The sequence below is a fragment of the Muntiacus reevesi genome, chromosome 11 (assembly GCF_963930625.1).
Source record: "Muntiacus reevesi chromosome 11, mMunRee1.1, whole genome shotgun sequence".
Classification (NCBI taxonomy): Eukaryota; Metazoa; Chordata; class Mammalia; order Artiodactyla; family Cervidae; genus Muntiacus; species Muntiacus reevesi.
The window spans coordinates 32,436,182-32,450,559 of NC_089259.1; the positions used below are offsets into that span (position 1 = coordinate 32,436,182).

Genomic DNA, 14,378 nt, shown 5'->3' on the forward strand with positions numbered 1-14,378 from the left:
AAATCAACCCTGAATATTCACTGGAAGGACTGATGCTGAAGCTGAAGCTCCAATACTTTGGCCACCTGATGCAAAGAGCCAACTCATTGGAAAAGACCCTGATGCTGGGAGAGATTGAAGGTGGGAGGAGAAGGGGATGACAGAGGATGAGATGGTTGGATGGCATCACCGACTCAATGGACATGAATTTGAGCAAACTCCAAGAGATGATGAAGGACAGGGAAGCCTGGCATGCTGCAGTCCACAGGGTTGCAAAGAGAAGGCCACGACTAAGAGGCTGAACAACAACCACCATAAACTGCACGTTTCGGGCACAGTTTAGGTATGTCTTGTGGCACAGAGGCCCCTACAGACATCACAGGCGATGAAAACAAGGCTCACCACGACCACTGATCCAGCTGGACCCTTGGTGCTCCCCGGAGCCCACTGTTTTCTCCCCTGACCCCTCCACTCTCATTGAGGGAACCTCAGACACCTGTGCTGGCCCAGCCTCTGCGGGCCTGTGTCCAGTGTCACCCGGGAGAGTGGTGTTTCGTGCTCCACACACACACACACAGCCTCGCAGGATAGCCCCTTGCCGGCCACTAGATGCACATGCCCGGGTTTTCGCCTGCCCCTGCCCTGGTTACAGCATGGAGCCCAGCACCACCTCCAGCAGAGGGCAACCCTTCTCTGGATCCTTCAACAGACCTCTTGTCCTCTCAGATAAAACAGTCAGCCTCTCTCAACTGGATCGTTCCCTTTAACCTGCAAACAGACAGGCGTGCCTCTCGCCTAGAAACAACATAAAACAGAGCCCTCCTCTGACTGCGCTCCCCATGGTCACTGTCGAGGCAGGCTCTGGACCGAGTGACCTATCATCAGCTCCCTCCTTCCCTTGCACAGCCTCCTATGTCCCCGTCGCCTGGGCTCCATTTCCATCACTCACTGAATCGGCCACCGAAGACTTCCCGGGGACCAAGTCCACGGACAATGCCGGTGTCGGCCGGCTGGACCACAGTCAGCACCCCACGCTGCAGAACGCTCTCCTTCCCACGTCCCCCTCCTCGGGCTCGCCCTCCCCTGGCTGACCCCCGGGTCACAGCTGGGGCCACCCTCCCTGCGGCTCCTGCACCATCACCTCAGAGCCGGGGGTCCTCCCGGGCGGGACTGACCATCACCATCACCCAGGTGTGCGGTGTCTGAGTGACCGTGAGCTCCATGAAGGGAAGGGCTGGGCCCATGTCCGCCCCACGGTGGGTGTGCACCTCGTAGACACCCGGGTATTTGTTCAGCAGGTAAGCGGGAAAGGCGGAGCCCCCAGGACGATGGTGTTCACCTGCACCTGCCGGATTCTCTCCTTCAGGGGCCCAAAGGGACAAGCACATGCCCCAGCAGCCCGCTGAGAGCATGGGGAGGCCAGGGGGCCTAGGCAGGGCCTGCAGGCTGAGAGGGGAGCCACAGGGAACCTCCCGCTGCGGGGGCCGCGGTCCCCAGACCCCAGGGCTGCCCGGGGTCCCGAGCAGGGGCTGCTCCTGGTCTGGGGAGTCCAGGCTCCCACCGCCACGTGCAGCCCTGAAACGAAGCCTGTCTCTGCAGGGAGCTTCCCAGGGGCCACCACCTTGGCGCTTAAAGAGTATAAATAACACAAGAACGCCTCTGGGAAAGTCACTAAAGAAGCAGTTGTTCATGGATGAGTGCAAAAGCCTGAAGCAGGAGAAATGAAAATATGAGGCGCCTTACATAATTTTCCCCAAAGACATCGAGAACTCTTTTGAAGAGATTAGCCGCGTTCTGGAATTATTCCCAAGAACTGTGCCAAATGCAGCAAACATTCCTTTAAAGAGATAAGGATTAAGGCTCACTAAAGACCACCATACAGCTGTTTCACAATTCGAAAAGCTATTAACTGTGTGCGCGGCATTTCTGGCTTGGAAAAAAATTTAGTCTCATACAGGAGAAATAGTAAAAATATACATATATATACACACATATATATACAGCCAATTTTATTTTCAAATGATCACTTACTTAGGGCTTTACAAGACATTAAAAGTTAAATGTGAAATCTATGCTTAAAGCCTAATTTATGATGTCCAAGCTTAGCCAGATTCCCCAAAGGCAAACAACTCCAGTGCCTCAAACATGACTAGATCACATTAAATTTAAGTCCAATAAATTAAAGGAAAAACAAAAAAAACTAGGCCTTTCTAACTCTAAATTGGGCAATATCAATTTCTTCACTAAATCTTTTTCTGATAGTTTAGGATGAAGGGGATAATCTTTGCCTTCTGGACAGAATGACAGCTGAGCTGAGCCATAGGCAAGGCGAGGCTGCTGCCTCATTTTAACTTCTACTTTTATTTTGGGGTATAGCCAATTAACAGTGTTGTGATGGTTTCAGGTGGACAGCAAAGGGACTCAGCCACACATGCACTCCATTCTCCCCCAAATTCCCCTCCCATCCAGGCTGCCACATTAACGTCGGGCAGAGTCCCCTGTGCTACACAGCAGGGCCTTGTTGCCTTTCCATTTTAAGTGTAACAGTGTGTACATGTCCATCCCAAACTCCCTAGTGAGTCCTTCTTCCCATCCTCTCCCCCCAACCTGGCAACTGTAAACTCATTCTCTAAGTCTGTGAGACTGTTTCTATTTTGTAATAAGTTCATCTGTATCATTTCTCTTTAGATTTTGCATATAAGGGACGTCATATGATATTTCTCCTTCTCTGTCTGACCCACTTTACTTGGTAGCTGTGCCATTCTAACTGGCAAGAGGACATGTCCTTTTCTGAGCTACATAGCAAAAAGAGACTCGGCACCTCTCCTAAGTTGGACTTTTAGAGTTTTCCTTAGATGATGAACAGTAAAGCAAATAATATAAGAAAAAGTCAACATGGAGTGGATGACATCAGCCAGCAGAGGATCGACTGGACGGCTGGGGACTGCACGGAGACAGCAGGGCATGCGGGGGAGAACATAGTATCTGGAGTTAGACCCGCGGTTGCCAATTACCAGCCAACAGTGGAGAGTCATTAACCTCTCTGGACTGGTGTTCACATTGATGATTGAGAGCTGATGATGAGACCCTGAGAAAATTAAGTAAAATCAACTGTGACCCACACAAAACAGACATTCAATACTGCATCTGTTAACTGCAATGAATTATTTGGTGAACATTTACCTATTACAAAGAGAGGGGTCAGCGGCATTTCTATAAAAGAAAGAGTCAAGTCTTTGGCCTTCTGTCACTTCAAATGTAGAAAGGAATGCACTTTGGAAAAGGACATAATAATAGGGACTGCAAAATTCCATCACATTCTCGGAAACAAAAATTCCATGTGACTTTATCAAATAATGAAGTAAATTTCAATTAACTTAAGGGGGCTCCTGTCATGAAAAGAAGTAAGAGGTCAGATTCTGGGCATGGAGAATTATATCAAAGTAATCCCTAAATAAATAAATGTCTGTATTACGCTCCCCGAAAGGAAAGAGCAATGCCCATTCGAGCAGTGTCCTCTTCCAAGCCCCTTCCTGGACCTTGCTGCCCCCCTCAGCACAGACAAGCCCACCCCGAGCACAGCTGGGGGATGGCGGGGCGCCCACCCTGACTCCCCTCCTGGCCCCTTGTTAGCGGGTTTTCATTGCTGTGGCTGTTCAGTCACTCAGTCGTGTCCGACTCTTTGCGACCCCATGGCCTGCAGCATGCCAGGTTTCCCTGTCCTTCATCATCTCCCAGAGGGGTTTTCATTGGCCAGATTTATATCGAGGATTAAGATGAGTCAGGAGCCTCTCTTTCCTAATCAAAACCAATGCAGGTTGATAGCCTGTAACAAATACCTTTTACATCTAAGAAGCAACATGGTCAGAAAGTCTAACTTGTTGCTACAAAGAGAAAAGGCAGTTTTCTCCCTACCAACATGCAAACAAGTTTTCTCTTGTTGTTTTGCAACCCCAGGGATGGTAGCCACCAGGCTCCTCTGTCCATGGTCTGGGGACCAGGAAGGGAAACACACGGACTCATGGGGCCACAGCACAAAAACGGGACACATCAGGCAGAATCTGGACCCCTAGTTAACTGGACTTGCCCGAGGCATCATCTAGACTGAAAGATAAGAGGCTGAAGGGAACAAGAGTAGCAACATGTCGCATTTCCCTTCAAGGTTCCGATCAGTGGACGCAGTTTGCTGACTGAGACACACAACAAAAGGGCTTTCTGTCCTGCTGGACACCTGACAAAAGACTGTACCCTCTAAGCCAGCAGTATAGAGAGGCTGTGTTCCATCTGCCAACTGGAGAAGCTTTTACAAAGGCCCAGAGCCCCTCTGTGTGCAGGGCATGACTCACAGTGTGGCTCGTAGGGGGGTGGAGGGTCTCCGCAAGGCACACACTCCATGTCTTGAAAACCAACAAGTTTCGTCTTCCTGTAAAACCTAGAAGAGAAAGGAGAATAATCTTTGTGTTGCTTTTTTCATCTCAGCTCACAGATGCAGCAAACAGATTTCTGTCATAAATTACTGCCAGTCTCCATTACCAGTTCGTTGTTTGAAAAAACGTTCTCAAAGGCTTAAATATAACAGCATATTTCAGACAGGCACAACTTTAGAAATCACTCTGAGCAGGCAGTGGACTTAAGAAACGACAATTCACTAATGTAACTTTGTAGATTCTACTCAGCCCCACTTTTGTACATTGCGGAGGGAGGGGCGCCAAGAGGCAATATGAAATCTGGACATTCCTATTGCTATTTAAATGACAAAATACTTTATGCGGTGCTAGTTTTTAACCTTTGAAATGCAGAAACCAAAATGCCACACAAACCATAAGAACACTGGGAAAATGTAGGCAGATACACAATCTTGATATGGGAACACCTTTCTAGGAATGACAAGAAATCCAGGAGGCAGAATGGAAGAGATTAACAGTTTTGAACCTGCACATAAACACACTCACACACACATGTGTGCACAAATACTAGAGACACCTGAAAAGGAAAGACAAGCCGTTGACATAATTAGTGAGCAGAAGAAAACTGAAAAATGGTTCTAATCACAGTATTGTCTATAACTTAAAACTTAAAAGTCATTATGATGAAAGTAAACATGGGACATCTCTGATGGTCCAGTGGTTAAGAATATGCCTGCCAATGCAGGAGACACGAGTTTGATCCCTGCTCTGGCAAGATCCCACATGCTTCGGAGCAACAAAGCCCCGGGGCTACAACTATTAATACTTGTGGCAGCTAGAGATAGCCTGTACACAGCAACAAAGACCAAGAGCAGCCAAAAATAAATTAAAAAAATAAAAATAAATTTTTATAAAAGTGAATATGGCAACTGAAAAACATGCAAAGAACACTGATGTTCCAAAGAACACATCATAATTTTAAAATTTCTTAATTTAAAAAGTCGCTCAGTTGTGTCCAATTCTTTGCGACCCCATGGACTATATGGTCCGTGGAATTCTCCAGGCCGGAATACTCGAGTGGGAAGTCTTTCCCTTCTCCAGGGGGTCTTCCCAACCCAAGTATCAAACCCCGGTCTCCTGCATTGCAAGCAGATTCTTCACCAACTGAGCCACAAGGAAAGCCCAAGAATACTGGAGTGGGTAGCCTATCCCTTCTCCAGCGGATCTTCCTGACCCAGGAATTGAACCGGTGTCTCCTGCATTGCAGAGGATTCTTTACCAACTGAGCTAAGAGGGAAAAGACGATGAAATTAAGAACTTAAAAAAATTTTAACATTAAAATGTTTAACCTCATTACTAACAAGCAAGTGCAAACTGCAATGAAAATATACTGTTTTGAATTAGAAAACTGGGAACCTGTTGGCACCTAGGCAAACAGGCACACGTGTGCAGTGGGAATACAAGCCGCTGCTTTACAGGGCAATTTAGCAACAGGCCATCAGAACTCAGTAGAACAGTTTACATCCTATCCAGTAATTTCATGTTTTGAAATTTATCCTCAAAAAATAATCAAGTGGGGAAAATTGGATGTAAATAGAGAAACCACAGCATTGCTTATAAAAGAAAAAAACCCAAGAGGCCTGGCCCATACCCAATAGCAGATGTGACCTCAGCCGTGGTGGACCCAAGGCTGTGAAATACAAGGGGGCCTTTAGAAACCACAATGCAGGTCTACGTACCTTTTTTTTATTTTAATTTATGAGATACCATTAACTGAAAATGAATTGCGAATGATATACTTCCAATTTGCACACACACACACACACACTTTGGTATAGATTCTTTCAGATTATTTAATTATCAATGCAGCTAAAGACATTTATGTGTGTAAAGGTGCATTGTAAATAGTTTGGTATATTATACACCAAATATTAATACAGATTATTTCTAAATGATGGGGATTCCAGTGATTTTTATATACATACATATATATACATGATATATGTATATATATATATATACACATGTATTTTCCAACTTTTTCATGACAAAAATAGTGATATGGAGAATAAACTACAGATCAAGTTTATAGAGACAGGTGGATGCAATTATTTTGTGAAATTGGATTATTTAGCAAATCTGCATGATTTGTGGTTGAAGTAAAATCTGCATTTAAAACTAGATAATTAGACCGAATGTTCAGATTCATCCAGTACTTGCTCAACCTTCCATTTTCAATGGATTGTGAAGATCTGCTTAAATGATCGTAGAATAGTGACTTCCCACACAATTTGATAAAAAATATTTCTTTTGGAATTTATAAAGTAAAAGTCAAAGAACAAAGTTGGAGGAGTCACATGTCCTTGCAGAAGCTTGTAGAAAATCGTCTGACCGCACATGTGCGGGTTCACTTCTAGGCTCTCTGTTCTGTTCTGTTCTGTTCTGTGTGTCTGCATTTATGCCAGCATCACACTGTACTGAAAAGTGGAGTTTATAAAGTGTTCTGATATCAGGAAGTGTGACTCCTCCAACTTTGTTCTTTGATTTGTTAAAAATTTGTTAAAATTTAATTCAAAATGAACTAAAGACCTAAACATAACACCCCCAGACTGTAAATTCCTAGAAGAAAATACAGGAGAAGTTTCATGACATCTGGCAATGATTTCTTAGATACGACATCAAAAGGTATATAATAAATAGGCAACAAAAGCAAAAATAGACAGGGAGTATATTAAATCTGAGACTTTTGTATATCAAAGGATACTATCGATGTGATATGTACTTATTACCAAACTCATGGAGTGGTATATAATAGATATGTACAGCTTTAGTCAATCATACCTCAACAAAGTGGTTAAAAATGTCACAACTGAAAAAAAAAAGACTTTTGAATTTTAGTAACAGTTTCTTTGGCAGTTAAAAGAAAATGAGACAATGAAAAGAATGAAAAGGCAACCTATACTATGGGAAAATTTATTTGCAAATCATGTATCTGATAAGGCTTGATATCTAGAGTATTTAAATAACTCCTAAGCTATGGTTTTTCCATTAGCCATCTATAAATGAGAGAGCTGGAGCATAAAGAAGGCTGAGCACTGTAGAATTGATGCTTTTGTATCGTGAGGTTGGAGAAGACTCTCAAGAGTCCCTTGGACTGCAAGGAGATCGAACCAGTCAATCCTAAAGGAAATCAACCCTGAATATTCATCGAAAGGACTGATGCTGAAGTTCCAACAAGCTGGCCACCTGATGCAAAGAGCCAACTCACTGGAAAAGACTCTGAAGCTGGGAAAGATTGAGGGCAGGAGGAGAAGGGGGAGACAGAGGATGAGATGGTTGGAAGGCATCAACGACACAATGGCATGAGTCTGAGAAGGACAGGGGAGCCTGGAGTGCTGCAGTCCATGGGGCCACAAAGAGTCGGACACAACTAAGAGACTGAATGAGAACGACAACAAAAACGTCCTTTACAAGGAAGGGGTGAGGCTAATCCCTTCTTCACAGAGTGATTCGGCAATTAAATCATCGAATCCACACAGAGTGCTTGGAAAGTGTCAGCCATCTTGGTTACTAAAAGCAGCAGAGAACCGGCCACGTGGGTTCCTCTTCCAGGGCAGGGCCCCAGGCCCCCTCAGCAGAGAAAGGCGGACAGGGCCGGGGCGGAGGCCATGTGGCCCCTTTTGCAAAGCTTTCACAGGCCCCACACAACATCAACTGACAGCAATGTCTGTGATGTATTTAGTGCTTACTGTGCCCTAGGCACTCTGCCAGGCTCTGCACATAAGCTCTATTCTTATAACCTTTCCAACAATGCTACAGGTTGGTAGCATTACTACATGATATATACATATTTTTACATAATTTACTTATTTATCGTATAGATTTTTTTTTAATGTGGACCATTTTTAGTCTTTGTTGAATTCATTACAATATTGCTTCTGTTTCATGTTTTGGTTTTTTGGCCACAAGGCCTGTGGGATCTTAGTTCCCTGACCAGGGATCAAACCCTGCTCTAGAAGGCAAAGTCTTAACCACTGGGCCACCAGGGAAGTCTCTATTAGATGATATTTTTATAGGTGAGAAGAATTGATGTCAGAGAAATTAAGTAACTGGCTGGAAGCCATGACCATACTTGGGAACAAGAGCACTGACTTTCCCTGGTCGGTCAAACTGTAGCCTGGAGGACAGACTCTCCACCCCAGGGTTCGGAGGGGCCAAGCCCATGGCCAGGTCCTTATCCCAGTAAGACCATGGCTACAGAAGCTGGGCATGGCAACAGGAATAAAAATGCCCACCTTGTGCCTGATCTGGGCATTTTTCTGGCGGCAATATGCAATTCATTTATTTTCTTTCTTTTTTTTCAGTATTTACTTATTTATTTGGGTACACTGTACCTTAGTTGCAGCATGTGGGATCTAGCTCCCTGACCATGGATCAAACACAGGCTTCCTGCATTGGAAGCACAGAGTCTTTACCACTGGACCACCAGGGACGTCCCTGTTTATTTTCTTTCCGCCTCAATTTTCCTGTCTGTAAAGCACGTGTGAACTATTTGCCTCTTTCACACAAACACAGTCAAGCTGGGTGAGCACTTTGAACACACCCAGGAAGACCTATGTACAAGTCACTCTGTAATTGTTGCCTGCCTCATACCTTCATGCTGGCTTAGAAAGGATGTAATTTTAAACTAATCATATAAATAAACAATGAAACACTATTCAAATACCTACTCATTTCTAACCTTCCCGCATGGAAGCATTTATTTACAGGATGAGCAAACATTCTGGAAACTAAAGCTGTGGGCTCAGGTGACAGCAAATTTGGTGGAGCATGAAGAAGCATGTCTGGGAGGGGGTTCGGGGGAGGCTGGATCCTCTCATGGTCCAGCAGCTCACACCTGGGGTCCCCGCCCCAACCCCACAAACACCAAGTCCTGGGTCTCCAGGCACTGCCCACCTTGGACAGCAGCCCCCGTGGACTCCTCGTCCCCCTGCCCCCATGCCCGACCCCAGTGAAGAGGGCAGAGGGGCACAGACTTGGTTTTGTCAGGACAGGAACAGAGATAAGACAGGTGTTCAGTTTCTATCCCTGCATTAGATTTGCACAAGGTCAAACCTCGGCATGATGATATGCAGCAGGTATCAGCACCTTCTGAGATTACTTTTTTTTTTTTTAATAACAGATTGGGGACATCCCTGGTGATCTGGTGGTTAACACTCTGAACCTCCAATGCAGGGGGCATGGGTTCAATCCCTGGTCAGGAACAGCTCTCACATGCTGTGTAGCACAGTCAAGAAATAAAAACAGAGTAGATTATTGAGATATAATTCACATACCATGTATTCCATCCCTTTAAAGTAAACAATCTTTAGTATCGACACATTCTGTGTTACATCAGAACCGACTAGTTTAGAACATCTTCATCACTCTAGAAAAGAAACTCTGCCTCCTTTGGCAACCACACCCCATTCTTCTCAACCCTCCCCAGCCACTAGCCCTCGACAGCCACTAATTTACTTTCTGTTCTTTAGATCTGCCACATTTGGACATTTCACACAAATAGAATCATACAAAACGGGGTCTTTTGTGATTGTGTTCTTTCACTTCGCATCATGTTTTCTAGGTTCACCGACGTTGTCACCTGTATCAGTAATTCATACCTTTTATTGCCGAACAGCATTCTGTCATTAATTTGTTAATTTCACTCCATTTTGTTGATCCCCTGATCCGCTGAAGGACATTTGGGTCATTTCTACTTTTTACTATTACGTATAGTGCTGTGAACAGCTGTGTACAAGTTTTTGTGTGGTACGTTCTCAATTTCCCAGGTTATAGAAGGGCTGGGTTGCAAGTAAACTCAATGTATAATTTGTTGAGGATCTTCCATACTGTTTTCCAAAGCGGCTGCACCATTTTATATTCCCAATTTCTCCAGTCCTTACCAATACCTGCTATTGTCTGTCTTTTGGCTATAGCCATCCTTGTGGACACAGGAGGAAGAATACACAGAAGAACTGTACAAAAAAGATCTTCACGACCCAGATAACCATGATGGTGTGATCACTCAACTAGAGTCAGACATCCTGGACGTGAAGTCAAGTGGGCCTTAGGATGCATCACTACCAACAAAGCTAGGGGAGGTGACGGAATTCCAATTGAGCTATTTCAAATCCTAAAAGATGATGCTGTGACAGTGCTGCACTCAGTATGTCAGCAAATTTGGAAAACTCAGCAGTGGCCACAGGACTGGAAAAGGTTAGTTTTCATTCCAATGAAATGAAATGGCAAAGGCAATGCCAAAGAATGCTCAAACTATGGCACAATTGCACTCATCTCACATGCTAGTAAAGTAATGTTCAAAATTCTCCAAGCCAGGCTTCAATAGTATGTGAACCATGAACTTCCAGATGTTCAAACTGGATTTAGAAAAGGCAGAGAAACCAGAGGTCAAATTGACAACATCTGTTGGATCATCAAAAAAGCAAGAGTTCCAAAAAAACATCTGTTTCTGCTTTATTGACTATGCCAAAGCCTTTGACTGTGTGGCTCACAATAAACTGTGGAAAATTCTGAAAGAGATGGGAATACCAGACCACCTGACCTGCCTCTTGAAAAACCTGTGTGTAGGCCAGGAAGCAACAGTTAGAACTGGACATGGAACAACAGACTGGTTCCAAATAGGAAAAGGAGTACGTCAAGGCTGTATATTGTCACCCTGCTTATTTAACTTATAGGCAGAGTACATCATGAGAAACGCTGGGCTGGAGGAAGCACAAGCTGCAATCAAGATTGCCAGGAGAAATATCAATAACCTCAGATATGCAGATGACACCACCCTTATGGCAGAAAGTGAAAAGGAACTAAAGAGCCTCTTGACGAAAGTGAAAGAGGAGAGTGAAAAAGTTGGCTTAAAGCTCAACATTCAGAAAACTAAAATCATGGCATCTGGTCCCATCACTTCATGGCAAATAGATGGGGAAACAGTGGAAACAGTGTCAGACTTTATTTTTTTGGGCTCCAAAATCACTGCAGATGGTGACTGCAGCCATGAAATTAGAAGACGCTTGCTCCTTGGAAGGAAAGTTATGACCAACCTAGACAGCATATTAAAAAGCAGAGATATTACTTTGCCAACAAAGGTCCGTCTGGTCAAGGCTATGGTTTTTCCAGTGGTCATGTATGGATGTGAGAGTTGGACTATAAAGAAAGCTGAGCGCCGAAGAATTGATGATTTTGAACTGTGGTGTTGGAGAAGACTCTTGAGAGTCCCTTGGACAGCCAGGAGATCCAACCAGTCCATCCTAAAGGAGATCAGTCCTGGGTGTTTATTGGAAGGAATGATGCTGAAGCTGAAACTCCAATACTTTGGCCACCTGATGCAAAGAACTGACTCATTGGAAAAGACTCTGATGCTGGGAAAGATTGAGGGCAGGAGGAGAAGGGGACAACAGAGGATGAGATGGTTATATGGCATCACCAGCTCAATGGACATGAGTTTGGGTAAACTCTGGGAGTTGGTGATGGACAGGGGGGCCTGGCGTGCTGCAGTTCATGGGCTTGCAAAGAATTGGACACAACTGAGTGACTGACCTGAACTGATCCTCATGGACATAAGTATATGCGGGGGTATTTTTCTGCATTTCCGTGATGACTGATGTTGAGTATCTTTTCATGAGCTTACTCATGAGTATCATCTGTGTATCTTATTTGCAGAAATGTCTATTCATATCCTTTGCCCATAATTTAATTGGGTTACTTGTCTTTTTGTTATTGAGTTGTAAGAGCTCTTTATATATTCTAAATAAGATAGTCCCTTATCACATATATGATTTATGAATAATTCTTCTAATGCTGGGGGATTGTCTTTTCATTTTCTTGACAGTATCCTTTGAAGCACAAAAGATTTTAATTTTGATGAAGTCCAATACAGTTGTTTTTCCGTTGGTCATTGTGCTGTTGGTATAAGACCACTACTTTTTGCATCTGTTTGGGTGGTAAGTTTTTGCATGAGGACATGACTCATAAGGCTATTTTCTGCTCTTTCTTTGGGCCCAGAGTTTTAGCTGTCCTCTGGCTTCAATAGAAGCCCCAGGACAAGCACCTGGCATCTGTCAAACCCCTGGTCTTGTGGGCACATACTGGTCAGATGCAGGGAGGGCCCTGCCTCTGTTATGACTTGGAGTGTGGATTCTGGCAGCAGAGTCCTGGACATGGCTCCAAGTTGCGCCTTGTACTGTCTGTGCAATCTCACCTGAATAACCTTAATGACAAGGCTGTTTCTTCATTTTTAAAACACTGTGAACATTACAGAAAATAATTCATGTAAAGTGCTTCTCTGTGTTAAATTGTTTCAGTCCTGTCCGACTTTTTTGTGACTCTATGGACTATAGCCCGCTAGGCTCCTCTGTCCATGGGATTCTCCAGGCGAGGTTACTGGAGTGGGTTGTTATTTCCTCCTCTAGAGGATGAAGAGTGCTTAGCCACTAAGTAATACATGTCTGCTGCTCCCGTAATGCTGCTGGCCCTGGCCGATTCACTTCTGCCATAAAACCTGGGTTCTAGGCAAGCTCCAGGACTCCTGGTCTCTCCTCTGGCTCTGCTTTGTTTAAACACATCCTCCTGGCAGTCACCTGGTCTCTTCCCTGCCTTACCTCCTGCAGCAAGGCCTCTTCGCTCTCTAACAGACCACCACTCGGCCCCAGTGGGTCCCAGTTTTCATCACCACTCTGGTTTCCAGCTGCCTGTTTTATCTGGCATGTCCAGCCAACCGTTACCTACAAGCACTTCAATCTTTAAAAATCCCTCCTCCTGGGCTTTGTCTCTCCACCTGGCCCAGGTGTGGTCTGCTTTCTGTCCACGGCCTGGGTTCCTTTCCGATGTGCACATTGAAGGTCTCCAGCGTCACACGAGTCCACCCCGCAACCCCTTCTGCCTCTCCTTCCAGCCCGCTCTGTTGCCTCCTACACCTGCCTTGTCCTCTTGGCCGTTTCTGAAATGCACACATGTCCACCCTAGGGCCTGCGTCCTCAGGGACCTCACCTTTTTAGCATCGCCCAGCCTGATGACCCACTCTGATCCTGCCACCTGCCTCTCTTCTCTGGCCCCGGGGGGCACTCCCAGCCCCCTGAGCTGCTGAAGGCTTTCTGTTTTCCCCAGGAACCACCACCTTCTACCTTTCTGCACAACTTATTATTTACTATGCAGGTATCTTTCAAACCGTATTAGGATGTAAGCTGCCCACGGGCGGCAGTCTTTGTCTCCTAGCAACACCTAGCAGCTGCCCCACACACACCGCAGAAGTGACCGGCTGGACGGTGGTGTTTGTGTTTCTCTGATCACATGGAGGATGGCCATCTAGCATCACAGGCCACATGCACTTCCTCTTTTGTGAGCAGCCTTATTCTTTCATCCCTTTGTCCGTCTCTTCTTTCTCATTGACTGGTGGGGACTCTGCAGATTTTTGTGACACCTAGCCTTGGTCACTGGCTTATCTGTTTGATCCCAACTCTCCACCTGTCACCGTCCAGGGCGCGCGGGAGGCCCGGGAAACAGAAAAGCCGTGAACCTCAGCAACCTTGCTGGGGTTGATGTCAGCAGGCATCCGCGTTTGGAAGGGAACCAGAGAGAAAATCCTGCTCAGAATAACGACCCAATCTCCCGGGGAGGACTGGACACATACCCAGGCAGGCAGTCCCCGCAGACGGCGTCGCCGGTGGCCGAGCAGTTGGCCTTCTGGAAGCGGCTCAGCAGGGCGCAGTCCAGGCACGGCTTGCACTTCTGAGAGCCCCAGTCCTCCTTGAACCTGTGCGGCCGGCACTTCACACACTGGGCGTCCTCCCCGTAGCCAAAGCCACATTCCTGTGGGGATGAACAGACAAGAGACGGCTATTCAGACCCCGCAAGCATGAAAAAGGAGGACGATGAGATACGACGGGGAACCGGGCTGGTAATTACCCAGCGTCCGCCTCCCTGCACACAAAGGCCCCTCTTTCA

General features: G+C 45.6%; 1 protein-coding gene across 3 annotated transcripts in view; it reads right to left on the bottom strand.

Moving 5' to 3' along the window:
* TNFRSF19 (TNF receptor superfamily member 19) overlaps positions 1-14,378 on the bottom strand; it is a 91,275-nt gene that overhangs the window by 33,882 nt on the left and 43,015 nt on the right. For all 3 annotated transcript variants that reach the window (XM_065902169.1, XM_065902170.1, XM_065902171.1), the window contains exons 4-5: positions 14,065-14,243; positions 4,326-4,411 (exon numbers count right to left, since the gene is read on the bottom strand). In XM_065902169.1, the coding sequence (XP_065758241.1) occupies positions 4,326-4,411; positions 14,065-14,243 (265 nt within the window). The remainder of the gene's footprint in view (positions 1-4,325; positions 4,412-14,064; positions 14,244-14,378) is intronic.